Source organism: Heptranchias perlo, chromosome 43, assembly GCF_035084215.1.
Source record: "Heptranchias perlo isolate sHepPer1 chromosome 43, sHepPer1.hap1, whole genome shotgun sequence".
In the NCBI taxonomy this organism is placed as follows: domain Eukaryota; kingdom Metazoa; phylum Chordata; class Chondrichthyes; order Hexanchiformes; family Hexanchidae; genus Heptranchias; species Heptranchias perlo.
In genome coordinates this window covers 6,323,432-6,350,887 of record NC_090367.1, presented here as the reverse complement: position 1 = coordinate 6,350,887, position 27,456 = coordinate 6,323,432, and the positions used below count along the sequence as shown (strand labels likewise).

At 45.1% G+C, this 27,456-nt stretch overlaps 1 protein-coding gene across 17 annotated transcripts in view; it reads right to left on the bottom strand.

Annotated features, from left to right (window-relative positions):
- LOC137306476 (neurexin-2-like) overlaps window positions 1–27,456 on the bottom strand; it is a 1,403,359-nt gene that overhangs the window by 1,309,380 nt on the left and 66,523 nt on the right. The window contains exon 2 of one of the 17 annotated variants that reach the window (XM_067975727.1): window positions 17,864–17,884. The exons of the other annotated variants lie outside the window; for them this stretch is intronic. Within the exon in view, the coding sequence (XP_067831828.1) occupies window positions 17,864–17,884 (21 nt within the window). The remainder of the gene's footprint in view (window positions 1–17,863; window positions 17,885–27,456) is intronic. 17 annotated transcript variants of the gene reach the window in all.

Here is a 27,456-nt window from a genome sequence, read left to right as displayed (position 1 = left end):
CTCCAACTCTGGCCTCATGCGTCCCCCAGTCCTTTTGTCCCACCATTGGCGGCCTTGCCTTCAGCTGTTCTACGTTCTGGAAATCCCTCCCTAAAGCACTCTGCCTCTCCACTTCCCTCTCCTCCTTTAAGACCCTTCTTAAAACCCACCTCTTTGACCATGTCTTTAATCATCCCTCCTAATATATCCTTCTTTGCCTGAGCCGATTTTTGTCTGATTACGTTTCTGTGAAGCGCCCCAAAACATTTTACTACATTAAAGGCGCTATATAAATGCAAGTTTGGCATTGTTGATCACATCATCTAAGCTGACAATGAGAAATGGCTACCCACAGTACCATATCCACTTCAAAATGTATTTTTCCTATGCAAATAAAATGCTAAACTTCAGTGCAGTTCCAAAGGAGGCAGCTTCTGCCTGTTCAGGTGAACACAAAAGATCCCATGGAATTATTCCAAGAAAAGTTGGTGGTTTTCCAAGTGTCCTGGCCAACACTCCCCTCAACTACCATCAAAAATAGTTGTTTTTTTATTCGTTCATGGGATGTGGGCATCGCTGGCATATATTGCCCATCCCTAATTGCCCTTGAGAAGGTGGTGGTGAGCCGCCTTCTTGAACCGCTGCAGTCCGTGTGGTGAAGGTTCTCCCACAGTGCTGTTAGGTAGGAAGTTCCAGGATTTTGACCCAGCGATGATGAAGGAACGGCGATATATTTCCAAGTTGGGATGGTGTGTGACTTGGAGGGGAACGTGCAGGTGGTGTTGTTCCCATGTGCCTGCTGCCCTTGTCCCTCTAGGTGGTAGAGGTCGTGGGTTTGGAAGGTGCTGTCGAAGATGCCTTGGCGAGTTGCTGCAGTGCATCCTGTGGATGGTACACACTGCAGCCACAGTGCGCCGGTGGTGAAGGGAGTGAACGTTTAGGGTGGTGGATGGGGTGCCAATCGAGCGAGCTGCTTTGTCCTGGATGGTGTCGAGCTTCTTGAGTGTTGTTGGAGCTGCACGCATCCAGGCAAGTGGAGAATATTCCATCACACTCCTGACCTGTGCCTTGTAGATGGTGGAAAGGCTTTGGGGAGTCAGGAGGTGAGTCACTCGCTGCAGAATACCCAGCCTCTGACCTGCTCTTGTAGCCACAGTATTTATGTGGCTGGTCCAGTTAAGTTTCTGATCAATAGTGACCTCCAGGATGTTGATGGTGGGGAATTCGGTGATGGTAATGCCATTGAATGTCAAGGGGAGGTGGTTAGACTCTCTCTTGTTGGAAATGGTCATTGCCTGGCACTTGTCTGGTGTGAATGTTACTTGTCACTTATCAGTCCAAGCCTGGATGTTGTCCAGGTCTTGCTGCGTGCGGGCACGGACTGCTTCATTATCTGAGGGGTTGCGAATGGAACTGAATGCTGTGCAATCATCAGTGAACATCCCCATTTCTGACCTTATGATGGAGGGAAGGTCATTGATGAAGCAGCTGAAGATGGTTGGGCCTAGGACGCTGCCCTGAGGAACTCCTGCAGCAATGTCCTGGGGCTAAGATGATTGGCCTCCAACAACCACTACCATCTTCCTTTGTGCTAGGTATGACTCCAGCCACTGGAGAGATTTCCTCCTGATTCCCATTGACTTCAATTTTACGAGGGCTCCTTGGTGCTACACTCGGTCAAATGCTGCCTTGATGTCACTCTCATCTCACCTCTGGAATTCAGCTCTTTTGTCCATGTTTGGACCAAGGCTGTAACGAGGTCTGGAGCCGAATGGTCCTGGCAGAACCCAAACTGAGCATCGGTGAGCAGGTTATTGGTAAGTGCCGCTTGATAGCACTGTCGACGACACTGTCCATTACTTTGCTGATGATTGAGAGTAGACTGATGGAGCGGTAATTGGCCGGATTGGATTTGTCCTGCTTTTTGTGGACAGGACATACCTGGGCAATTTTCCACATTGTCGGGTAGATGCCAGTGTTGTAGCTGTACTGGAACAGTTTGGCTAGAGGCGCAGCTAGTTCTGGCGCACAAGTCTTCAGCACTACAGCCGGGATGTTGTCGGGGCCCAGAGCCTTTGCTGTATCCAGTGCACTCAGCCATTTCTTGATATCACGTGGAGTGAATCGAATTGGCTGAAGACTGGCTTCTGTGATGGTGGGGATATCGGGAAGAGGCCGAGATGGATCATCCACTCGACACTTCTGGCTGAAGATAGTTGCAAACGTTTCAGCCTTGTCTTTTGCACTCACGTGCTGGATTCCGCCATCATTGAGAATGGGGATGTTTACAGAGCCTCCTCCTCCCGTTAGTTGTTTAATTGTCCACCACCATTCATGACTGGATGTGGCAACTGGTCATTTCATTCATTCATTCATTTCATTCATAACTGGTCACTTATCTCTTTTGTTGCATGTGGGATCTTGCTGTGTGTGAACTGGCTGCCAGGTTTGCCTAAAAACCAATGATTACACTTCAAAAAGCAATCCATTGAATATGAAGTCGTTTGGAGAAATTTGAGGATGTGATAATGCACTGTGTAAAACTAGTTTGTTCTTTAAAAGTTTTCAATGTTACAGCCTCCTCATGTCCTTTGGCCATTAGCAGTAACCAGTGTCACATCACCGCTGGTGACACAAAGCTGTTGACAATCTTTCCATTGCAATTGGTGGCTGTTTTTAATGATGGGAAGACTTTCAGCTTAAAGCTGGGTTTTACTGTGTAGATAAATTAGTGCAGTAAACCAGATGTCAAAGGGACTGTTCTATGTATTAAATAGAATTCAAAGTCAGAGGAGTGTTGAGGAATTGAAGAGAAATCGATATGGAAGAGTGCCTCGCATTAAATAGAGCTCAACATTGGGGAGAAATGCTGTCTCATAAGCAGACAACCAAACTACCTGACAAAATTCCAACACTTTTAAGGTGGCTTCCTCCCAGCCATGGGAGCACACTTCATCGGCACCTTATTTTGACAAGGTCTATCTCCCATAACTACTGGCCATTGTGACAGTGTGATATAGATAAGAACACTTTGAAGACATTGGGTTGAAACATGCCTGGATGTACTTCCACTCTCTGGCAGACTACTTCAAAATACTACCATTGACCCATGTTGGGATTCAGCTCCACGGAGGCAGGCAGCCCCTCAGTACCTTGTCCAAGAGGCCATTCTTCATGCGTGATCTGAAGCGGTTGAGAGTCAGCAGTCTTTTTTGAGAGTGAAGAGTCCAATCCAATGCTCAGCGGATGTACACATTTCCAGCAGGGGGTAACTGGGCTGTGATTTTTTTAAATTCGTTCATGGGATGTGGGCGTCACTGGCAAGGCCGGCATTTATTGCCCATCCCTAATTGCCCTTGAGAAGGTGGTGGTGAGTCGCCTTCTTGAACCGCTGCAGTCCGTGTGGTGAAAGTTCTCCCACAGTGCTGTTAGGAAGCGAATTCCAGGATTTTAACCCAGCAACGATGAAGGAACGGCGATATATTTCCAAGTCGGGATGGTGTGTGACTTGGAGGGGAACGTGCAGGTGTTGTTGTTCCCATGTGCCTGCTGCTCGTGTCCTTCTAGGTGGTAGAGGTCGCGGGTTTGGGAGGTGCTGTCGAAGAAGCCTTGGCGAGTTGCTGCAGTGCATCCCGTGGATGGTACACACTGCAGCCACTGTGCGCCGGTGGTGAAGGGAGTGAATGTTTAGGATGGTGGATGGGGTGCCAATCAAGCGGGCGGCTTTGTCCTGGATGGTGTCGAGCTTCTTGAGTGTTGTTGGAGCTGCACTCATCCAAGCAAGTGGAGAGTATTCCATCACAATTCTGACTTGTGCCTTGTAGATGGTGGAAAGGCTTTGGGGAGTCAGGAGGTGAGTCACTCGCCGCAGAATACCCAGCCTCTGACCTGCTCTCGTAGCCACAGTATTTATATGGCTGGTCCAGTTAAGTTTCTGGTCAATGGTGCCCCCCAGGATGTTGATGTTGAGGGATTCGGCAATGGTGATGCCGTTGAATGTCAAGGGGAGGTGGCTAGACTCTCTCTTGTTGGGAGCAGGAGCCCTGGTTAATGATTCCTCTTCCTAGATAAGGATGACTGTGGCCAACTGAAGCACACACCAAATGCTGCCTCAATACCTGCCAACTGTCAGCGTTTGCAACTGACATCGTGCATCTCACAAAGCAAATCAGTTTTTTCCACTGGATTGGAGCTTGTCAGATCAGTTGGAAGGCAGGAGTGGAGGCTGTCAGAACCAATCAGATGTAACTTTGTCCCACTCACTGTTGGTTATGCATGAACTTGAGGCAGAAAGGTTTTAAAATGAGCTGATGATTTCTTAGAATCATGGAAATTTACGGCACAGAAGGAGGCCATTCAGCCCCTCGTATCTGTGCCGGCCGGAAAAGAGCTATCCAGCTTAATTCCACTTTCCAGCACTTGGTCCGTAGCCCTGTAGGTTACTTCAAGTGCATAGCCAACTATTTTTCAAATGTGTTGAGGGTTTCTGCCTCTACCACTTTTTCAGGCAGTGAATTCCAGACCCCCACTACCCTCTGGGTGAAAAAGAATTCTCCTCAGCTCCCCTCTAATCCTTCTACCAATTACTTTAAATCCATGCCCCTTGGTTATTGACCTCTCTGCTAAGGGAAATAAGTCCTTCCTATCCAATCTATCTGGGCCCCTCAATATTTTTTCACCTCAATTAAATCTCCCCTCAGCCTCCTCTGTTCCAAAGAAAATAACCCCAGCCGATCCAATTTTTTCTCATAGCTAAAATTCTCCAGTCCTGGCAACATCCTTGTAAATCTCCTTTGTGCCCTCTCTAGTGCAATCACATCTTTCCTGTAATGTGGTGACCATAACTGTACGCAGTGCTCAAGCTGTGGCCTAATTAGTGTTTTATACAGTTCTAGCATAACCTCCCTGCTCTTATATTCTATGCCCTAGCTAATAAGTCAAAGTATCCTGTATGCCTTCTTAACCACCTTATCTACCTGTCCTGATACCTTCAGGGATCTGTGGACATGCACTCCAAGGTCCCTTTGTTCCTCTACACCTCTCAGTATCTTCCCATTTATTGTGTCCTCCCTTGCCTTGTTTGCCCTCCCCACGCTTCTGAGGGATGCAATTATAGGGGTATTTATTTAGTATTTGTCCTCAAATTAGTTATATCTAACAAATTATTTGCTAAAATGCAGCTTTTAAAAACTTTTCATCTTCCTCAAAAGAACTTTCTGAGGCATGCCAGGCTGTTATATGAATGTTTATTTTCTTCAAGGCTGGTTACAGACCCTTTTTGAGGTAACAAGGATGTTCCTTGGTGTAAATGCATTAACTGGCTTTATTTGAGCCATCCTGTCACCGCACTTGTGAAATGACCAGGGTCTGGAAACAAAATAGGAAATGGGGTTGGAGTGTTGATAATTTTAAAAATTAAATTAAGATCTCCATATTTATGATTGCACTGTATTCGTGTCAGTACAGTGCTTGGCCATGCTCTGTATCTCTGAAAGCTGTTGTAACCTGGGGAGAGCCGGCACCATCAGAGCAGCTAATATCCATGGGGAAATAGGAGGGTGACATTGATAATAAATATGAGTACAATTGTATATCAGTCATTCGGGTGCATCTGAGAGCACAAAATTCAGGTCCCTGTGCCTGTTCCTGCAAATCATGTTTTTTGTATCCTTTTAGTTTTTCTTATATATGATTGTAGTGTAATAGTTTTTATTTCCAATCCATGAAAATCCGTCTATTACCTGCCAAGTTTCCTACATTACAACAGTGGCTACGCTTCAAAAAGTATTTCATTTGCTGTAAAGCGTTTGGGACGTCCTGAGGTCATAAAAGGCACAATGTAAATGCAAGACTTTCCGTTTGTTATTACCACCAATTGTCATTTCTAGCCTCATGTGTTTTAAGGTATTAGAAATTGAAATTGTGTGAATAAATGAAAAAACAGGTTAATGTTTGTGTGTGCCCTTCAGCAAAACTCGGTTTGTAACTCCCAGGCGCAAATGCGGCAAAGTGAGCCGCGTGCCCGTCTGCAGGCACAATGGGCCCGCCCGTGAGCACAACGGGCCCGTCCAGGAGGGGCAGCAGGAAGGTACGGTCAAGTTTAGTGACCAGGTCTCATCAGCATGCCGCTTACCGACTTCCTGATCAAAACAGGGAAGTCGCCGGAAAACAGCTGACCGGCCATTAAAGTTGAGCAGCAAGAGGCCGTCGCCATGACCCAGGGGAATGGACCCTGACACGAGGTAAGTGCTGTGGGAGGGGAATCCCAATCGGGGGATGGGGGGGCGGGGGAAAGTCCTCAAGCTGAGCCCACAAGGAAACAACAAAAAATATATAAAACTCAATTGAAAATTGCAGTCAGCCAAAGTGGGTCAGGGCAGGGGTGGATAAGTCCCCCGCACCATTTTAAGTGCCCCCAACCCCCAGCTGCAGTTAAAACCAACCCCATGATTTTAACATGCGCTTCTGAGCAGGCAGCAAAGACACCCTGGTCCTTCTTTACACATGTATGTCGGACCCAATGACATAATTGGGACAATACTGCAATTTTAACTCAGCTCTGAGTGGGGAAGCCTTTGTGGCTTTCCTGCCAGATGGACCCAGGTCAGAAAAGCCCCAAAACCAGGCCGGAAAAGCTACGTTTTTTTTTCTTTGTGGGGCCAGGAGGAGCACGAGTTCTCTTCCAGGCCCCACAAGGAAAGCTTAGGCCTCCCCTGCCCCGGGACTCCACTACTCACCCCCCCCCCAACAACTTCCCGAACGCTACAGGTGGGAAGTGGACTGGCAACTTAATGAGGCCTGGGAGTAAAAGTAGCCTCGGCTTCATTTCTGCACCAGCAGGTGAGCCAACTCACCTCGCCAAAACCCTCCCAAATTTAAAATTGGGGCCTAAATCCGATGCCTTCAGCCCTCGCATGTTCCTTCAGTAACTTCTAAATATACCATTGCTAGGTTTTTTCTCTCCTGCAGGTGATGGAATGCTGGGTATAACTGAAGTTTGAACAGACCCAAGTCCACTGCACTTTTAGTCTAATTCCTTGCCTTTCCTCGTCATAGGTAAATATTCAGAGCTCCTGTTGGGTCTGCTTTTTGGGAGATGTGTCAAAAATTTTCTACTTTGTTATGTAGGTGTCAGCTGAGATCCACTCACTCAGCACTGACCAGCAAATGAATCTAGGACTTGTATGGTTTAATTGTTTACCCACTGGAGAGTTTCCCACTGCAATTATACTGCAACCACCACAGGCTAGATTCTAGATTCAGTCAATTCCTGGCCACAATCAACCAGCAGGAGGGTAAGAATATCTACTTCTGCTGGCACAGCTTATTTCATGGTCAAAGGCCAGTAATTACATGTAAATTAGTTGTGCTGGACTAGCCCTATAGATGTAGAGGAGCTGTCAGCCAGGCAGCATTTGAATTCCCTTGAAAACTGGAGGAACTCTCCTCTGTCAAGCTACCAACCTCGACAGGCCGGGAAGTTGACAGTATATTGAGATTTTCCTATTGACCAAAGGAAATAGATATTGGCATCTGGGCAACTATCAGGAGAGCACACTGTCTCCCAATAGTTTCTGAAAGCAAAGCTTCTGCCTTTCCAATAAATTAATCTCATTGCTTCCAAAGGGCTCCTCCTGCAGCCCATGCCCAACCATCTCCAGAGCTTTCCCCCACACCAGTCCTTCCTCTATGCCAAGCCTCTCCATTACCACAGATTTCCCACACTAAGCCTGACATTGTCCAGAGCACCCCCCAAGCTATGTCTACCAATACCCAGATCTTCACCAGCAACGCCTGCTTGTGCCCCAAAGCAGCTTGCACCCAAAGCTGCCTACATCGAAAGCTCCCCTCCAACAACCTGCTCACGCTAGTCACGATTACCAATCCAAGGAGTGAACGATTTTCAAAAACACATGATCACCGCTGTTCCTGGTCACCAAGCCGCAAACCACACATGCGCACAGGGAGCTTATTAAAAATAATTCTGGTTAACGTAAATCGCCTGAACTTTTCTAAGCTGTTTTAACAGCAACTTTTTTTGCTACTTCTTTCCGATTTCAGGGTGCTAGTACTACTTCTCAATGTGTGATCTAACAGAGTAAAAATGATGCATAGCACCTACATGTGAGAGAGAAAAACAGATACTGGGAGCATTGGCCTGTTACTTGCAACATTTGCCCTGTAAAACAAAAATTACTGCAATTTTTTCTGACTAGTAGTATTAACTCCTCTGCTAGCAGGGTCTCTGTGAGGGACCGTGAATAAATACAGTGGGTTATTGTAGTTCCAGGCTCCACAGGGAGCCCTGAATAAGTATCGTGGGATACTGCCGACTTATAAACAGAGTTTTGTGTGATGGCCCGAGTAAATACTGTGGGATATTCCCAAATTTTTAGTAATTTGCCTGTGTGCACATGCGGTCAGTGATCTGGTGACCATGAAAAGTGTCAGCTTGAGAACATAAGAAAATAAGAAATAGGAGCAAGAGTAGGCCATATGGCCCCTCAAGCCTGCTCCGCCATTCAATCAGATCTTGGCTAATCTTCAACCTCAACTTCACTTTCCTGCCCGAGCCCCATATCCTTTGATTCCCCTAGACTCTAAAAATATATTGATCTCAGCCTTGAATATACCCAATGACTCAGCATCCACAGCCCTCTGGGGTAGAGAATTCCAAAGATTCACAACCCTCTGAGTGAAGAAATTCCTCCTTTTCTCAGTTTTGAATGGCCAACCCCTTAGCCCGCGACTATGGTTGTACTCTTCCCTTTAAGTCAGAAGTTTGTGGGTTCAAGTCCCATTCCAGGTATCAGCACATAATCTAATTTGACAGAACTGAGGGGGTACCGCATCGTCAGAGGGGCCGTCTTTCAGATAAGATATTACACCATAGTTCTGTCTGCCTGTTCAGGTGGTATTATTGAAAGAAGAGAAGCGAGTTTTCATGGTGTCCTGATAAACATTTATCAACCCAATACCACCTGAACTGATTATTTGGTCATTTATCTCATTTGCTGTTTGTGAGACTTAGTTGTGCACAAATTGTCTACATAACAGTAGTGACTGCACTTCAAAGGTGCTTTTCGACACCATGCGGATGTGAGAACCTTGGTCAGGTCACACTTAGAGTACTGTGCACAGTTCTGGTCTCCATATAACAAAAAGGATATAGAGGCACTGGAGAAGGTACAAAAAGGATTTACAAGGATGATATCAAAACAGAGAGGTTATAACTCATAGGAAAGACTGAACAGGCTGGGGGTCTTTTCTCTAGAAAAGAGGGGTGACCTGATAGAAGTCTTTAAAATTATGAAGGGGTTTGATAGGGTAGATGTGGAGAAGATGTTTCACTTTTGGGGAAATCCAAAACTAGGGGTCATAAATATAAATATATATTCAGGAGAAACTTCTTTACCTGGAGAGTGGTGAGAATGTGGAACTTGCTACCACATGGACTAGTTGAGGAGGACAGCATTGATGTATTTAAGGGAAAGCTAGATGAGGGAGAAAGGAATAGAAGGATACGTTGATAGGTTTAGATGAAGTAGGGTGGGAGCATAAACACTGACATAAACCAATTGGGCCGAATGGCCTGTTCCTTTGCTGTAAATTCTTTGTAATTCTATGAATATAAATGCGAGTTCTTTCTTTCTTTCATTATAATAGTGATGGACTAATAAAGTTGAAGCAACCCTGTTGTTCACTAAGCCACTAGAGTGTCAAGCATGGAGATAGTCAGTCTAGCTGACTCAGATTGTACATGCTGACACAAGGGACTCCATAATGTAAGTTTATATCTGATTTCCATAGGAAGTGCATCACCAGTGGCCCCAGGGAGAACAGGTTGAAATTGCAGCAAAGGACAATGCACAGACAGCGAGGAATAAGAGGCAGTCTCCCCACTAAAATGTTGTTCCATACTATCTGTTCTGCTGACCTGGGGGCACTAACCTGGAACAGTTTATCCAATGCCAAAGCAGGGATGCGTTCTTCCATAATGCCCTTAAGATACAAGCACACAAGATAACACAGGCTTTTTCTCTAACTCGAATTGCAACTTCCCCTCCCCCCCACCATCACTGCCACGACACAGCAATCCAGGCCCCTGAGACTTTGTTTGTGAAACTCCATCTACTGAGCTTCACGTGTCGATGTTTATGCTAATATTCCGTTGGTGTTTGGCAGCTGGCTAATAGGGTGATTCGTCATTGTTTTAAGGCAGTATTCAAGTTCATCCAAGACTTAACCACTGTTCCCATATTTAAGAAAGCTCCCCAGCATCTCTCGGTCACTCTTGGACAGGATGCAAAAAAACTTGTCATTTGATAGGCAATCCTTCTCTCACTCCACGCCCCAATCCCACTCTCTACATTGCTCCTCTGAGCTTTCCTCTCTTGTTTCCTGCTAAGTTCCAAATATTAGATATCCTCCTTCCTGCATCCTCACGATACTGAAATTGTGACTCATTGCATTCGTCCAACTCATTCTTTCCTTGAACTTCCAAACTGTGGAAATCCTTACCTACCTCAGTCTTCCCATTCTCCTATAATGTAAAGGCTTTTAAAACCCAAGCTTGGCATCACCTCACCACTATTTCTTTACTTACCTCGTCTTATCGCTCAGTTTTTTAACCTTGCCAGTGGCCTGCACTATGGGCCTTGATTCTTCACCTAGGTTTACCAAAAAAACTCAGAACAAAACAAAAGCATAAACACGATCCCCCTTTAATAAGAGAACAAATCGCTGGTTTAGGATATTTTGGGCTTGCCCGGATTCTGATATGCATAAAATCCATCACCTTGCTTTAGAGTCTCCAAAGCAAATTAGTGAAAAATCCAATAATGAAGAGTTTCGTTTTGCCTGCTATGGAATGCAAGCACTCTCCCAGTGGGGACACAACCCACTTAACAAAGCCCAGAATACGTAGGCACAGGTTGGTAAGAACCAAAGCTGAGTAACGCCCAAATGTGGTACTGCTGGAATTTAACCAGCTGAAACCGCACAGCTTATCAACAGAGATGACTGGCAAGCTTCCAAGCTGAGGTCACTGCCCCTTAAGGCATTGGCTTGCAGTCATCTACGCTGAGTGAGAAGAATCTGACATTTACCTCTCCATGTCCTATTAATGAGTCAGGCTGGCTGGACAATCGGCAGGTGCTCCCTGAGGTTGTTGGAATACCAATCTATCGCAAAGGGTGACCATGGTCCAATCTGATGTGGAGATGCCGGTGATGGACTGGGGTGGACAAATGTAAGGAATCTTACAACACCAGGTTATAATCCAACAGTTTTATTTGAAAATCACAAGCTTTCGGAGGCTTTCTCCTTCGTCAGGTGAGTGTGACGAACTTCGTCACTCACCTGACGAAGGAGAAAGCCTCCGAAAGCTTGTGATTTTCAAATAAAACTGTTGGACTATAACCTGGTGTTGTAAGATTCCTTATAATGGTCCAATCTGCCATCGTCAACTGGATCCTAGAGATTATAGTTGATGTCTACCATTTGGTGGCCAAAATCTGCACATACCAGCAGTGTCCCAAAACTTTACTATCTAGCCAACTCTCTCTTGAGATTCCTGTTAAAGTATATGAACGTGCAAACCCTTCAGTGCACCAATTACCTCCTCAATGTAGGTGGGCCATGGTGTTTCAACAGATACCAGCAAAATCATCCACTGTTGCCTAAGGCAGCCCCAGAAAAGGAAAATCAATGATTACTATTGATTTACAGCTGCAGGCAGAGCTGCTGAAGTCACTGAGGACCCCTCAAACTCAAATCCAATTAATTGGTACAGCTCAGCTGCAACACCCTACTGAGACATAACCTCCTAGGGCACTGCTTCTCTGAAACCAGTTCACATTGTGGAACTGTTCCTATTTGAAGGCAATTCTGCAATCGGTTTGAGGATCCTCGTGCTTTGAACTTGGCCCAAAGCATTCCAAGATGGATTCAAAATAAATACCAGTCACAACACCAAAAAACAACTGCAAAAACATGACTTTAAGTTTTTGGCCACAGGCTTTCCTTAAAGTAGGAGGAAGGTATGTACAGGCCAGGAGTGTGAAGGAGCTCAGCCCACACACAATCAGAAACAAGTGGCAGCCAGAGGACACTTGTGCTGCCACGGTGGCCATTTGTGTCACTGCCTCCCCAAGACGGTGCTGTAGTATAAATGCAGTATCACTCATGCAGGCAACCGATGAGGGGCTGTGAACCCTTTCGCGGAAGCTAAGAAACAAGCTTCTGGCGATCTTCCCCACCTATAAGCGCGTCGTAATTTTCTTAGTTTTGTACAATACCTTACCATGTTTCTCAGCACTTCATTCACAACAAGCTATTTTGAAGTACAATATTACATTAGCTGATAAGGTATACATTTTGCACTCAGACAGCAATGAGATGAATTTTTTTTGCAGGTGTTGGCTGAAGGAGAAATTTTGGACAGGACACTGAAACTCCAAGCTCCTTGAGATAGTGCCATGAGATCTTTAACGCCACCTGAACCACTGGAACAGGCAAATGAAGACTTTATATAAAATCTCACCCAAAGGGAAGCCCTTTCAAAAATGCAGTGGCGCCTCCTTAGATTATATGTTCAGAGTGTGCTACCACGTAGCCAAGCAGAAGTAGATGTGGGGCTTTTATAACAGCTGTAAATAGATCATTACTTGCATTGATTGGATCTGTTTTCTTATACATCCACTGGTGTATGCTACCAAATACAAAATTAAACCCACATTGGGAAATAGGACAAGTGTAAACAATTTGACTTTCAAGCTGAGTCTGCTGTTTTTACTCCTGGCAGTAAACCAGTGGGAAAATTAATGACACTAGCAAAATAGGTCCCACTTACTAGACTGCCTCAATGAAAGAATTCTCTGTTGTCCCACCGAGGGATGTTTTATCACTCAAAATGCAAGAGCAGCTGCCCCAGCCAGAGACAATGGTCAACTTAGGTGCACAGGTTGTTTGCCAGCAGAGTGGTTTTGGCCACCCCAGGGAGACACTGCCGAGCCCAGTGAGAGAGACACTACCCTTGTGAGAGAGAACTGAATGTCTAGTCACCGCAGGGAGAAATGGTCCAGCTGTCCAAGTGAAACAAGTTCTAGCTATTCAGGGATATAGAGACCAGCCTTCCCAGGGAGAGAAGCTCTAATGCCCTAGCAAATGAAGTTCAGGCCCAATTAGGCTTTATATTTGTTTACAGGTAGGTCAAAGCATGGCATCAAAGTCTAGCAGCCTGCTTATGAAGGAATGCTCTTTAAATGTCAATGTAATGATAATTTTATTAATGTACGCACGTAGACCAAAGGGATCGACACTATCACTTCCATCAATCAGTAAATTACTAAAGTGCAATTATACTTTTAGTGATTAAGCTACAGCGTAAAAATAAGGAATTAACAACAATAAATGCTCTAATTAAAGACCCATTTATTTTGTTGCGTCTCATGAAATTGTAACCCTATGTAAAGTGTTACACACTGTTTACATCCTGTAACCCACCCAGATAAAGGGATTTCACTTGCTTCCTGAGTAGCTCAATTGGTAATTACGTTGCCCAAGATACTGTGCCACATTTATCAGGAAGGCTCCATGTTTGATCCCTGCTTTCTGCTGTGTTGGCTGTTCTGAGTTGAAGTACTATAATAAACCATACCCTCAAAAAGCTAACGTAGCCTCAAAAAGTTAATGATAGAAGCGCAGCCATATTATGAGAAAACAAAGTAATTACATGGGCTTTGTAAGTTAAACTATTGGTAAACACAATCTTTTACTTGTATTGGAGGGAAAAAAAACATAAGTACATGAAAGCCTAAAGGGGCAATCCAAACATTGAAGGCATAAAATTGGTAATGCATTTCTATGGGGGAAAGGTTCCAGGGATTGGAAAATTTTGCATTTTTATAGTTAAAATAATGCATTCTAGTTCATTTTAAACACAATTAGTGGATTTTTAATCTTAAAAAAAAGGAAAAAGCAAAGTGATATTTGAATTTGAACAGACCAACCACACCGTCACTTAACCAAAAGTTACCTCAACAGTCACCCCCACCTCCAGTTCCCCACTGCCCCTGTTCACAAAGGCACATTACCCCCTCTGAGACTGGTTCAGGGATACTGGAATGCATCCAGCTTCCTAAACTTTCATAGAGATATTCTCTTTTATTGCAGCCCTCCCAGTTCATCATGGAACTCTTCTCTCTCGCCTCCCTCAATTTAACCTGACATCCTTCTTCCACTCCCTCAGTTCGAGCTGGCACTCTTCCTCTCCATTCCCTGTCTGCTAAAGGTGACATTCTTTTTCCTCCCAACTACAATGGATTGTATCCAGCTTTTCCTCTCTTCATTCATCTTCAATAGTTTTTGGCCCCTTCCATCTGCACTTCATTTCTATCTCTTCCCATTCTCTCTGCTGCCATCCATTTCCCCCTTCCCTTGCCCCTTCTCATCATCATCCATTTCCCCTTCCCTTGCCCATTCTCATCATCATCCATTTCCCCTTCCCTTGCCCCTTCTCATCATCATCCATTTCCCCTTCCCTTGCCCATTCTCATCATCATTCATTTCCATCTATTTACCTATTTGGCCTCCTCTATTGCCATCCATTTACCCCTTCACTGCCATCCATTTCTTTGTGTGTCAGCCTTAAATGGGAGCACTCTTGCCTGAGTGAGAAGGCTGTGGGTTCAAGTCCCAACCCACAACATATTAATCTAGGCAGACATTTTAGTGCACCACTTAAGGAGTGCTGCACCGTCAGAAGTGCCTTTTTTTGGATGAGATGTTAAACCAAGATCCTGTCTACTCTCTCAGGTGGATGTAAAAGATTCCATGGCATTATTCGAAGAAGAGCAGAGGAGTCCTCCCGGTGTCCTGGCCAATACTTACCCCTCAACAAACACATCAAAACCGATCATCTGGTCATTTCTCTCACTGCCGGTTGTGGGACCTTGCCGCCCTCAAATCGGCTGCTGTGTTTCCCTACATTACAACAGCGATTGGACTTCAAAAGTACTTAAATGGCTGTGAAACGTTTTGAGACATCCTGAGGCAATTAGGGATGGGCAATAAATGCTGGCCTTGCCAGCCATGGCCACATCCAATGAACGAATAAAAAAAAGGCCTAGGCAGCTGAAGGCATGCCTGCCAAAAATGAAGGATGGGAAAGGAGTTGCACAAGAGGCCAGAGTAAAAGGAACAAAGAGTTTGGGAAGGCGGGGTTTGTAGCGCTGCAGGAAGTTAGAGATAAAGAGGGGTGAGGCCATGAAGATTTTAAACACGAGAATGACAATTCAAAATTTGAGGCCTTGGATGACCGGGTGCAGATTTAGGTCAGCAATGACAGGGTGACAGACAAGTGGGACTTGGTACAGGATAGGATACCAGCAACAGAGTTTTGGATGAGCTGAAGTTTACGTAGGCTGGTGGGGATGGGAGTCCAGCCAGGAGAACGTTGGAATAGTTGAGTCTGGAAATGAGAAAGGCATGGATGAGGGTTTCGGCAGCAGATGCCCTGAGATAAGGGCAGAAGCAGGTGATGGAGGAGGATGGTGCTTGCAGAGGGGGACAGGTGGTGGAGGAGCATGGCTTGGTTGACCATGCAGAGAGGTCAAGGAGCACGAGGAGGGAATGTGCACCCAGTCACAATCACAGAGAATGTCGTTCAGGACTTTTGTTATGGCTGTCTATCATCTTCCCCCCTTATTTCACTGCCATCCAGTCCTGTTTCCATTGCCACCCATTCCCCCTTTCACTGATAACCACCCCCTTCCACTGTTACGTACTTGCGCTCCCTTTCATTGCCATCCATCGCCCCTTTAATTGTGACCCTTCCCGCTTCTTTCAATACCATTCACTTCCACCCCACCCCGCCAACCACTTAGTCCCACACTTACCTGAATCTGGTGGCTAATGCATCAGAACAGGTCCCTCTATCCTCTCAACACCATTCCCAGGGCTAATGAAATGGATTACACCCCTTGTATACTGTATGCAGGATCTCCTGTTCTCATAAGAGTTCCCACTTTTCAAGTATATAGAGGTCACAATCTCTGCCCTTTGGTGCCGGGAGTAGCAAACAGTTTAAACATTAGGAAACACAAGTTAAAAATGACAAAGTTAGAAGCAAGAAGGAAAGTCAAGCAGACATTTTAAAGTCAATGGGTATGAAGTAAAAGAGACCGACCTGTTCTAGTACATCAGCCAACAGCCTCAGGAAGGAGAAGGACTGTGGAGAGAGATCTCGTATGCACTGATTTTTGTCAACAAATGCTAACATACCGATCGGAACCCCAAAACACTGATGTAGGCATGAAATGCCAATAGTTGGCATTTATGATAACTTGCCTACAAAAATAAGCAACAATACATCAAGGAATACCCGAGGAGATCCAAACCCAACCCTCCCCGCTACCTTAATGAATTCAGTGAAACTGCAATGTTCATTCATTCATGTTCTCCCCCAAAAAGCTGTTGAGGATGGGGGTCAATTGAAAATTTCAAATCTGAGATTGGTAGTTTTTTGTTGGGTAAGCGTATTAAGCAAGGCAGATAGATGGATATATGATACAGGTCAGCCATGATCTAACTGAATGGCAGAACAGGCTCAAGAGGCTGAGTCCTTATATAAGGAAGGATATACTTGCCTTAGAGGTGGTCCAACGAATGGTTCGATTGATTCCTGGGATGAGAAGATTGTCCTATGATGAGAGATTGAGGTAGAAGATCAGCCACGATCTTATTGAATGGCGGAGCAGGCTCGAGGGGCCGTATGACCTACTCCTGTTCCTATGTTCATGCCACATGTTGAAGGAGAGAAGCAAAATAATCTGTATAATTGTCGCTGTTGATCTGGAGTATCGTGTGCAGTTCTGGTCAGCTCATCACAGGGAAGATATTATTGTCCTTGTGAGTTATAGAGGTCAGCAACAATTATATTTCTGAGTATCAGGAATTTATGAGGAAAAGCTATGTCCTTCTGAATGCAGAGAATATGCTTAAATGTTCCTTGTATCTCAAAAATGACCTTAAATGTCACCTCATCAAAGGTTCTACAAAGCCAACGAACTTTACAGCAAAGCTGTTCAAGTTTAATGATGTCACTAAGAGTCCTGTGATGGTCTGACAGGTAACCAGCATACTCTTCACCCTCTTAAAGCAACTAACCCTCAACAATGCACTCTGGTTAAGGGCGGGTCTAACTCGGGATCTTGCACTATAGCATCACTTAAACGTGCAAACCAAAAACTCTGTTCTCCACTTTAACAGGGTGATAACCCTACATTTCTTACTTCAGTTCTCCCATGCCTCTAGACACACAATTCTTAACTGCTAGCCTTCCCCTTCATATACTCAATCTTTTTTCAGGAAAAAATGGTAACACAAACCATGTAGAAGTAGGCCACCTGAAGGGGCATTCCCACATATAAACCCCTCACACTCTTCGAGGAGAAAGCCATGTCGTTCATGGGGAAGCACTCTGCTCTTGCCATGAGAGATGGCGATGTCGGCAACATGTTTCCGGCTAGTGACTAAACACATACATCTAATCACCCATTGACAGGCAAGGAAATTCAGGCTTGTTACATTTCACTCATGTCAAAAAGTCATTTTGGTTTAAAATACGAAAAGCCCAACAAAACTAACGAATTGCCAGGAGGCATCTCAGAGACATTTGTTGAAATAAGTTATTCTAGCCTTGTACAGATCATTGAGGGAGCCACATTTGAGTGAAACTTTGAATACGCTATGTTCAAAAAGACAGTGATATGTCGGACAGTGTTTGGGACAGAGTGACAGGAATGATTCTGAAACTAAGTTATCAGGAAAGACTCAGAGCTGAGCAATGTTTTCATTCGGTAAAAGATGATTGAAGAAGGACATAATCCAGGTCCATAAAATGCTGAGACGCATTGAAAATCATAGAATCATAGAATGACAGGGCATAGGAGGCCATTCAGCCCATCATGCCTATGCTGGCTCTTTGAAAGAGCTATCCAATTAGTCCCATTCCCCCTGCTTTTTCCCCATAGTTCTGCTTTTCAAGTATTTATCCAATTTCCTTTTGGAAGTTACTATTGAATCTGCTTCCTTCACCCTTTCAGGCTGTGCGTTCCAGATCATAACAACATCTCTACCCTGATTCTTTTGCCAATTAAATCTGTGTCTTCTGGTTATCAACCCTCTTGCCGGTGGAAATAGTTTCTCCCTATCTACTCAATCAAAACCCTTCAGAACCTCTATTAAATCTCCCCTTAACCTTCTCTGCTGTAAGGAGAATAATCCCAGCTTCTCCAGTCTCTCCACATAACTGAAGTTCCTCATTCAAGGTACCATTCTGGTAAATCTCCTCTGCACCCTCTCCAAGGCCTTGACATCCTTCCTAAAATGTGGTTCCCAGAATTGAACACAATACTCCAGCTGAGGCCTAACTAGTGATATATATAGGTTTTAAACTCTACGCCTCTATTTATAAAGCCAATAGATCGAGCATCAGAGAGAGAGTGGAAGAGACAGAGAAAGAAAAAGAAAGTTATAGGGAGGATTTTCCTTTCCTGGACAGAAAGCTGGCAATGTGGGACTTCCACCAGCCCTTCCATATCTGCCCCAGCCCCAACATTTTCCTACGACGGGGCTCATTACACGTGGAAAGAGACACTGTTACAGCACCAGAAAGGATGCAAGGGACTTTAAAGGGACAGAAGCACCTCGAAGATCGGAAGAAAGACTCCCATTGAAGGTCTTGGCCATGGTCGAGGCCTTTAGCAGGTAAGTCTCTGGGCCATATGGATGAAGAAGATGCCGATGCAAAGTCCTTACCCTCCATTCGGGGAATGTTGGGCCTTTACCACAGCCTCCCAGGACCTACCGCCACTTTCCACCTGGTGGCCCAGGGGATTGGCGGTAAGTGGGAAAGAAGAAAAATCCACTGGGACCAGGATCAAACCTCATTGCTGTTTGCAGACCAGCGGGTTGGTAAGGAGCGGCCAGCAGTGGTCCCAGTGGGGGCAAAGTGAGGAAAATCCCAGTCAGAGCGGTGTGGTGGCGATAGAGCTCAACCATAATCCTGCACAAAAGGAATCAGAACATTACAGCGTCGAAACAGGCTATTCGACCTATCAAGTCTGCACTGACATTTATCTCCCTGTGAGCCACCTAGTCTAATCCCACTCTCCTCCTTGCTCTATATATCCTTTATTATTCCTCTTTGTTAAGCATCAACAGTTTGTTCAAAAAACTCGAACCTCCTCCAGCCCTGCAACCCTCTCAGATCTCTGCGCTCCTCCAATTCAGGCCTCTTACACACCCCCGATTTTCATCTTTCCACCATTGGCGTCCGTGCCTTCAGCTGCCTAGGCCCTAAGCTCTGGAATTCCCTCTCCAAACCTCTCCACCTCTCTACTCCTTCTCCTTTAAGTCGTTCCTTAAAACCTACCTCTTAACTGTTCTAATGGGGTCGATTTTGCAATGATGGCGGGTTGGCAGCGAGGGGATGAAGGTACGCACGGCAAACCCGCATGAACAAAACTTACCGTTTCCGACGCGATCGCATGTTGATTGCTGATGATTAACGTCCTCTCCGGGTTTCGCGCCCGGCAGCTAGACTGATTGACAGGCCGGCTGCCGTCAGGAGCTGCAACGCGGTGGTGGGGGGGGGGCAGAAAGAGAGAAAGCGAGACATCATCCGGCGCTGGACTGGAAGACCGGGGTGGGGGGGGGGGGAGTGGGTGCGGAGGGAGGGTGCAAGATCCGGGGGGGGGGGGCTAATGGAAGATCGGGGGAGAGGGGAAGATCGAAGGGGGAGAATGGAAGATCGGGGGGCAGAGGGGAACGTCGGGGGGGAAGAGGGGAAGATCGGGGAGGAAGAGGGGAAGATCGGGGGGAGAGGGGAAGATCGGGGGGGGGAGAGGGGGTGAAGAGTGGGACATCGGAAGGACATCAGGGGGGTGAAGAGAGGGACATCGGAGGGGTTAAGAGGGGGACATCAGGAGGACATCGGCAAGGTGAAGAGTGGGACATCGGAGAGGGAGACATCGGACATCGGAGCAGGGTGCAAAGGTAGGTTCATTTTGTGTTTTAACTTCCTTCTATGGTTTTTTTAATGTAATTTATTTAGTTTCTTTTTCCCTGATCCGGCCTTTCATGCCTGGTTTCACCAAGCGTGAATCAGAAGCGGTGGGCAAGCTGCCCAGGTAAGTTAAAAATCATTCTAATCACTTACTCTGTCACAGGTAAAGTGCCTTAAGTACCTCAATAAGGTAGATTTGGTTCTTTAATTGTCATCCCGTCGGCTTTAATTGCCGGTGGAATTTCCGTTTTCAGGTCGCCCGCGCGCACACAAGTGGGTCCCTGTGAAACTTGGAAGACGGTGGGTTGGAGCCAGCTTCTGAACCCGATCGGGATTTCCACGATTTTTGGAGGCCCCCGCCCCCAACGCACCCGCAATTGCCTCCTAAAATTGAGCTCAATATCTCTATGTGGCTCGATGTCAAATTTTGTCTGATAATCGCTCCTATGAAGCGCCTTGGGACGTTTTAACTACATTAAAGGCGCTATATAAATGCAAGTTGTTGTTTGTGAAAGAGTATTCCACATTTTAACCATTCCATGCATAAAGATTTTTTTTTTCTATCCTCCCCTTTTAGTTCTTTTTGTAATATTCTCAAATTTGTGCTTTCTTGTTATTGCATCTGGGAACAATCTATTACTATTTACCTTACTATAATCCTTCATAATCCTGAAGCCCTCTATCAGGCAGCTTCTAACCTGAGCTCTGGTGAAAAAAGCTCCAAGTTCTCAAGTCTCTCCTCATAACTGTAACTCCTCATTCATGGTAACATCCAGCTGAAACTACACTACACCTTTTCCTTTTGTATCCTTCCTGTAATAGACTGCCCAAACTGTACACGATGCTCTTGTACGAGTTTAGAAAAAACGTCAGATAAGCTGAGAAAGAGCTTATAATATATCTGCAGACCTTACTCTTGAGAAACCCATTAAAATGTACCTTTAGTGTTAGTTATATCGGGCTCACATCCTGTGTACACTCTATTTTCGGGCTTACAAGCAAGAAAATCAAATTAAGCAAACAGAATATTGACACCACTGCCTCATCCAGCACACATGAGCAGACACCCAAGGCCTTGCAGAGAAACACTGGCCCCGTCATCACTCTAAAGGACATAAAAGGAGCAGCAGCCAAAAATAAATCAGTAGGCAATTTGAACATTCAGAGCCATTTTGCACTTGTCTTCAGGTAAATGCTCCATTCTGCTTATAATTAGCTCCGCGTTCTATCTGTTTATGCATGTGCCTGCCTCTTGACCTGAGCACTTCTGTTTTTTTACACTTTCCTGGCAGAGGGTGATGTTCTACAGCTGCCATTGCTATAGAAACAGCCTGAGCTCTGCAGCATTTGAATTAAGTAGAAAGAGGCACAGTCCTTCCATTCAAGTCTGTCAGTTTCACATTCCCCCCACTTGTCAAAGGGGAAAACCAGGGATAGGATGCTTCACACTTTGGGAAAGATGTCTGAATTTTAGGATTTCAGGTTTTGGGCCTGTACTTCCTCCAGTAGCTGCAAACCTTGATCTTGTTGTCACAGCACTGCACCAAGTACTGATAATAGCCTGGCTTCTGAATGATTGGGAGGCAATATAGATTTCCCTTGTTAATACAGCAGGCCGTACAGAAAAAGGACCGTCCAGAGGAAACTCTGAACAAGATCGCCCCTATGCAAAACATCAGCCGGGAATTTCCTCAGAGCTGCCCCCGCTTCGCAACTTCGCTGGAGAATCGGCAAAAACGCCATTTCCGTGCATAAATGGTGTTTCCACCGCAAAGTTACGGTGGTGAAGCAGAAGCTACCACCAAATTCCCGACCATAATGTTCCCTTTATCCAAATATTCCCTTTAAGTAAATGCTATTAAAACAATGTACAGTCTAAAAATGGTTGATACCATTATTAGCAAACACTTAACATGTCCCCACGCCGGTTCTTTGTCCAACCATTTTAGTAGAGTAATTCACCCATTTAAAATAAAAAGATTAATACCACCTTTAAAATAAATAGCGGACAGTGGCATGGCATACCAATTCATTAGGCATTCATCTGTTAACATCACCAACAGTCATTTCTAGACTTCTATGCATTCTAATTAGCAGTAACATCTTTTAAATACCCAGGAGCTAAAGTCACTGATCTTTCTTGAAATAACAGCTTGGCGCTGCCTCTGTAAGAGGGAGTGAAACTGGCTCATTGGGCTCCTCAGGACTGGGTCTGTAAGAAGGTATGACTCTCCCATTGGGCTGCCTGGTACTGACTGTTTAAGAGGGAGTAAGACATTCCCACTGAACTCCGTGATCCTAGCCTTTTTAATGTTTCAATAGTAGAAGGTTCTACAGGATCTGCGCACTCAGTCAAAGCCCCCTCATGATACAGGGCCCCTCATCGCTAGAAGTATTGTTTCCCCTATCCCTGATTTTCTCCCGTCCTACCCTGAAGTTTGTGACCTGATGTGGATCAGTGGCCATTTTTCATGAATAAACAATAGTGAGGTCGGCAGGTTTTTTGACTATGGAGAGGTCAAAACCAAATCCTAACCAGTCACAACATATACACCCTTTCCGGCCGGGTACTGGAGTGGTCAGGAGCAGGAACTCTGTCTGCTTTTCCCTTCCCTAACCCAGGGGGACTGAAGTCAACTGTAGTGTCCCAATTGTTACCCTGGTTGAGATTGGATAACCTAGCACAAACTGAACCTAGCACCTTCCTGATCTGCATTGTTCAGTGCTAGTGTATATGGACAAGCTTTCAAATATGGGAGGGATCACAGTCAAATCTGACACAGTTCTCACCCAATATCCACAAAAGTGCACTTTCAGCAGGAGCTACTGGACTGTGATCAAGATTAAGAGCCATGATCAATTCTTTACTTCCCAAGCACAGGGACGCTGAGACCAATTCCAGCACTCTCCTCTCACCCTGTTTGAGATTAACTAACACAAAACAAGCACTTAATCTAGGACCTTCCTGATTTGAATGGCTCAGTATCACACCAATATTTACTGAGACATCAGAGGGTCTCTTAAAGTACTTCTAAATGCTGCTCCAGTAATGAATTATTCTCAGACTGGTCCAGAATTGCAGTGCAGCTCTACATATCAACACAGTTCCATTTTATTACATACGGGAAACAAGTTCCATTTCAACGGTGTACATGAACTGTACTAGGAAACTCTTAAGTGAATTCACTAAAATATTTGTAAACACTTCCCTAATTGTGGGGTTGATCCCAAGCAAGATGCTTTACAATGAGCATGGGACTCAACAGGTTAAGAATTTATTGTGTCAACAGCGGATTTCAAACCATTTCATCCATACTTAGTAATCACTCCTTCGATTTGCCGAAGGTTAATGGAATTCTGTCATTGAATTGAAAAAGGTTTGTTCTTGTGGTGGAATGGGATTTTGGTGCTGATAAAAACCACACAATAGAGCAGTGCCCTTTGGCTAGATCTTCAGAAAAGACGACTCACAGCACACTGTAGAGTAATCACTGTTGCACTCAACTTCAACCTTCATCTCGCACCTATTCTGTGAGGTTTCTGGGTAAACACCTATCTTGTAATCGAGAATGCAGTGGATTAATAACAGAATCGAGATAGAAGACCTCCTCCCTTCCCACTGCCCAGGGCCCCAAACACTCCTTCCAGGTGAAACAGCGATTTACTTGTGATTCTATCAATTTAGCATAATGTATTCGCAGCTCACGATGCGCTCTCCTCTACACTGGGGAGACCAAACGCAGATTGGGTGATTGCTTTGCTGAGCACCTCCGCTCAGTCCGCAAGCATGACCCTGACCTTCTGGTCGCTTGCCATTTTAATTCTCCATCCCACTCCCACTCTGACCTCGGCCTCTTACACTGTTCCAATGAAGCTCAACGGAAGCTCGAGGAACAGCCCCTCATCTTTCGATTAGGCACTTTACAACCTTCTGAACTCAACACTGATTTCAATAACTTCAGATCATAACCACTGCTCCCATTTTTTCAAACAGCTGATGCTGGTAATGGTTCTGCTGTTGCCATTTACAGCTCCGCTAAACCCTCTTTTGTTTCTTTACTTGTCCCACTACCACCCTCCTTGCCTTGCACCATCATCCTTTTTGTCATTTAATTACTCCTGCCCTTTTGTTCTTTCCTCCTCTCCCCTTCCTCCCCTCCCCCACCCCCTTCTGTACTTGCTCAAAAACTGTTAAATCTTCAACTTCTGATGAATGATCATCGATCTGAAACGTTAACTCTGTTTCCTTCTCCACAGATGCTGCCTGACTTGCTGAGTATTTCCAGCATTTTCTGTTTTTATTATAGAAAACATAGCCTTGGTGATGTGCACAGTCTCATTAAAGAGCCCATATCACAGGGAATATCCAAGTCTTGGTCACACTGAGGAAGGATAATAAGGAAACTTGAGTAAAATAGGCACATTTTTCCCACCCCAAATTTCTTCCTTCAGGCTGGGGCTCTTTTCTCTAGAAAAAAGAAGACTGAGGAGTGACCTGATGGAGGTCCTTAAAATTATGAAGGGATTCGATAGGGTAAACGTAGAGATGTTTCCACTTGTGGGGGAGTCCAAAACTAGGGGCCATAAATATAACACAGTCATTAATAAATCCAATAAGGAATTCAGGAGAAACTTCTTTACTCAGAGAGTGGTGAGAATGTGAAACTTATTATCACATGGGCAAATAGCATAGATGCATTTAAGGGGGAGCTAGATACGTACGTGAGGGAGAAAGGAATAGAAGGATATGTCGATAGGGTGAGATGAAGTAAATAGAGTGAGAGGAGGTTCATGTGGAGCATGTTTCGGTGCTGTAAATTCTATGGAATTCTTCATCTCCTGAGGGCAATGACTCTTCCAGTGACATAATTCTATCAGCTTCAGCCACGCTCCAATACCTCACCTATTCTTTCTGTGTGGGCCTAGGCATTGAGTGTCACTGCGTACATGATGAAGCTGACCCCACATCTGCGGATGATGTCGCCAAGGGGCAACATGTAGATAAGAAGGAAGAGGAAGCCAAGGATAGATCCTTGAGGGATTCGGGAGGTTACAGTAGGGAGGGTGGGAAGAGAAGCCATTGCTGGGGATGCTCTGGCTGCAATCGGATGGTTAAGAGTGGACTTTAAAAAAGGCAATCCCACTGAGCTGGACAACGGAGGAAAGGCCTTAGAGGAGGATGGTGTGGTCGACTGTGTCAAAGGCTGCAGAAAGGACAAGGGGGACGAGGAGGGTTAATGAACCATGGTTACAGAAACAAAGGATGGTCATTTGTGACTTTGATTAGGACTGTTTCAGTGCTGTGGCATGGGTGGAAACCTGATTGGAGCGACTGAAGCATGGAGAGGGCCCGGATTTGGGAGGTGGCAACACGTTCAAGGACTTTGGAACGGAAAGAGAGGTTGGAGAGAGGGTAGTTTGTAAGGACAGTGGGATCGAGTGTGAGTTTTTTTGAGGAAGGGTTGATGGTGATGGTTTTGAAAGCAAGAGGGACTGTAACTGAGGAGAAGGAACCATTTGCAAAATTAGATAGCATGGTGACCAGGAAGGGACAGTGGGTGTTCAGCAGGATAGTAGGAATTGAGTCGAGGAAGCAGGAAGTAGACAAAATGAGCTCAGAAAGGGCATATGGAGAGATAGGAAAGAAACTGGAGAAAGACGTGGGTTCACGGCTAAGGCGGGAGAGCCTGCAGGGAGATTTGGCTTGGTAGTCAAGGGCAATGGGGGAAGCAGCAGAGACAGCTGAATGGATGGTCTCAATCTTAGTGATAAAGAAGTTCATGAGCTCCTCACTCTTGTTGGTGAGGGTGAAGGAGACGGGGGAAGAGGGGTTTAAGGAAATGGTTGGTAATGGAGAAAAGAAGCGCATTTGGTTGGAAAAGGTTTTGCTGACTTCCCTCCTTACTGCAACTTCTTCAATTTTAACATGTACCCTAGAATTTAACTGATTCACATTTCCCTGGATCATCTTTTTTAATCTTACTCATAATCTTGAAAACTTTGATTCGGTCAACTTGGACTCTCCTCTTCATGAATGAAAATAAACCCATCTCCCTCAGCCTTTCTTCATAACTTAAATTGCCGATGTCAGGAATCATCATTGTTTCTTATCTCTGTACTCTGTTAAAGACAACAATATTCTTCCTATTATCAAGTGACCAGGACTCCAGATGGAATTTGACTAATGTTTTAAACAGCAATATTTGATATATACTCTTGTTAATGAAGCCCTATTTTTATTCACCTTTTTACCATAACTGGGCCATCTCTATCATAGGGTGCAATTTTAACCCTATAGGCCCAACGGTAACCAGGCAGGTGGGCAGTTAAAATCACCCAGGTTAATTACCCACCGGAAAACAGCCAGGAAACCACTGCTCTGAATTTTAACCTGCTCTACTGACCAGGCGACAAGATCACCCGCCCAAAGCCAGTGGGGTCCTTTACTTACATTTGTTGGGTACCGATGATGTAATTGGAACCTGACTACAATTTTAACTGGTGGCCCAAGCAGGGAATCCATTGTGGCTTTCCCCCAAGGTGAAGACAGCGGGAAGGAGGCAGGGCCAGAAGAGGCCCAAACAGATAACTTTCTTTTATTTTTCTTGTGGGGCCAGAGTAGAAGTGTTGCTCTAGAGCCCACAAGGAAAGCGTAAGCCTTCCCGAATACGAGATCCCCGCAAGACAGTCCCAGAAGCCCATCCCGCTGCCTACCTTGTGATGGCAGGCAGCCTAATTGCCACTTGATGTTCCGCCATTTCTGGGCAGGAAGTTGGCCGGCGGGATCTAAATGAGACCCCGTAGTTAAAATAGCCAGCAGGCAAGTTTCCAGGGCTAGCAGACTTACCGGATCAAAGTCTCTCCTATCTACTGATTGAATATGAGTTATCTAAACCCAGTTCCTAATGGACATGGATCATCCTGAAGGTTAGATCCATAGATCAATACTAACTCAATGTTAGCCCATTCTCCAACTGTCTGCAGTTGCAAGAGTCCTACGTGAAGCAAGTTTGAGCAGTCCCAATCTAGACTGCAGTGGGGCATGGTTCATCCTGTTATCTCTCTTCTGCCTTAGACCCAAGCTCATTTCCCTCCTTTTAAATCAGGAATGTAGCTATTTCTTTCTTGAAATGCTTCATCCAACATCTATTATCATTGTTTTAGGTGGCAGTATTGCTGCACCTTATTTAACCACATATTCTTTGCTGTGTATTTGCCATTTTTAGCAATGAGGTATATTACCTTGCACGTCTCAATATTAAATAGCATTTGGCTTTCACCGTTAGGATTTAGTTTCAAATCAGTCCCAGGTTGATGGGATGAAAATCTCCTCTGCCTGTTGGCTGTAAAGATCCCAAGTGAAATAAAACAGAATGGCCTAGAAATTGGTTTGCAGGATCAAACCC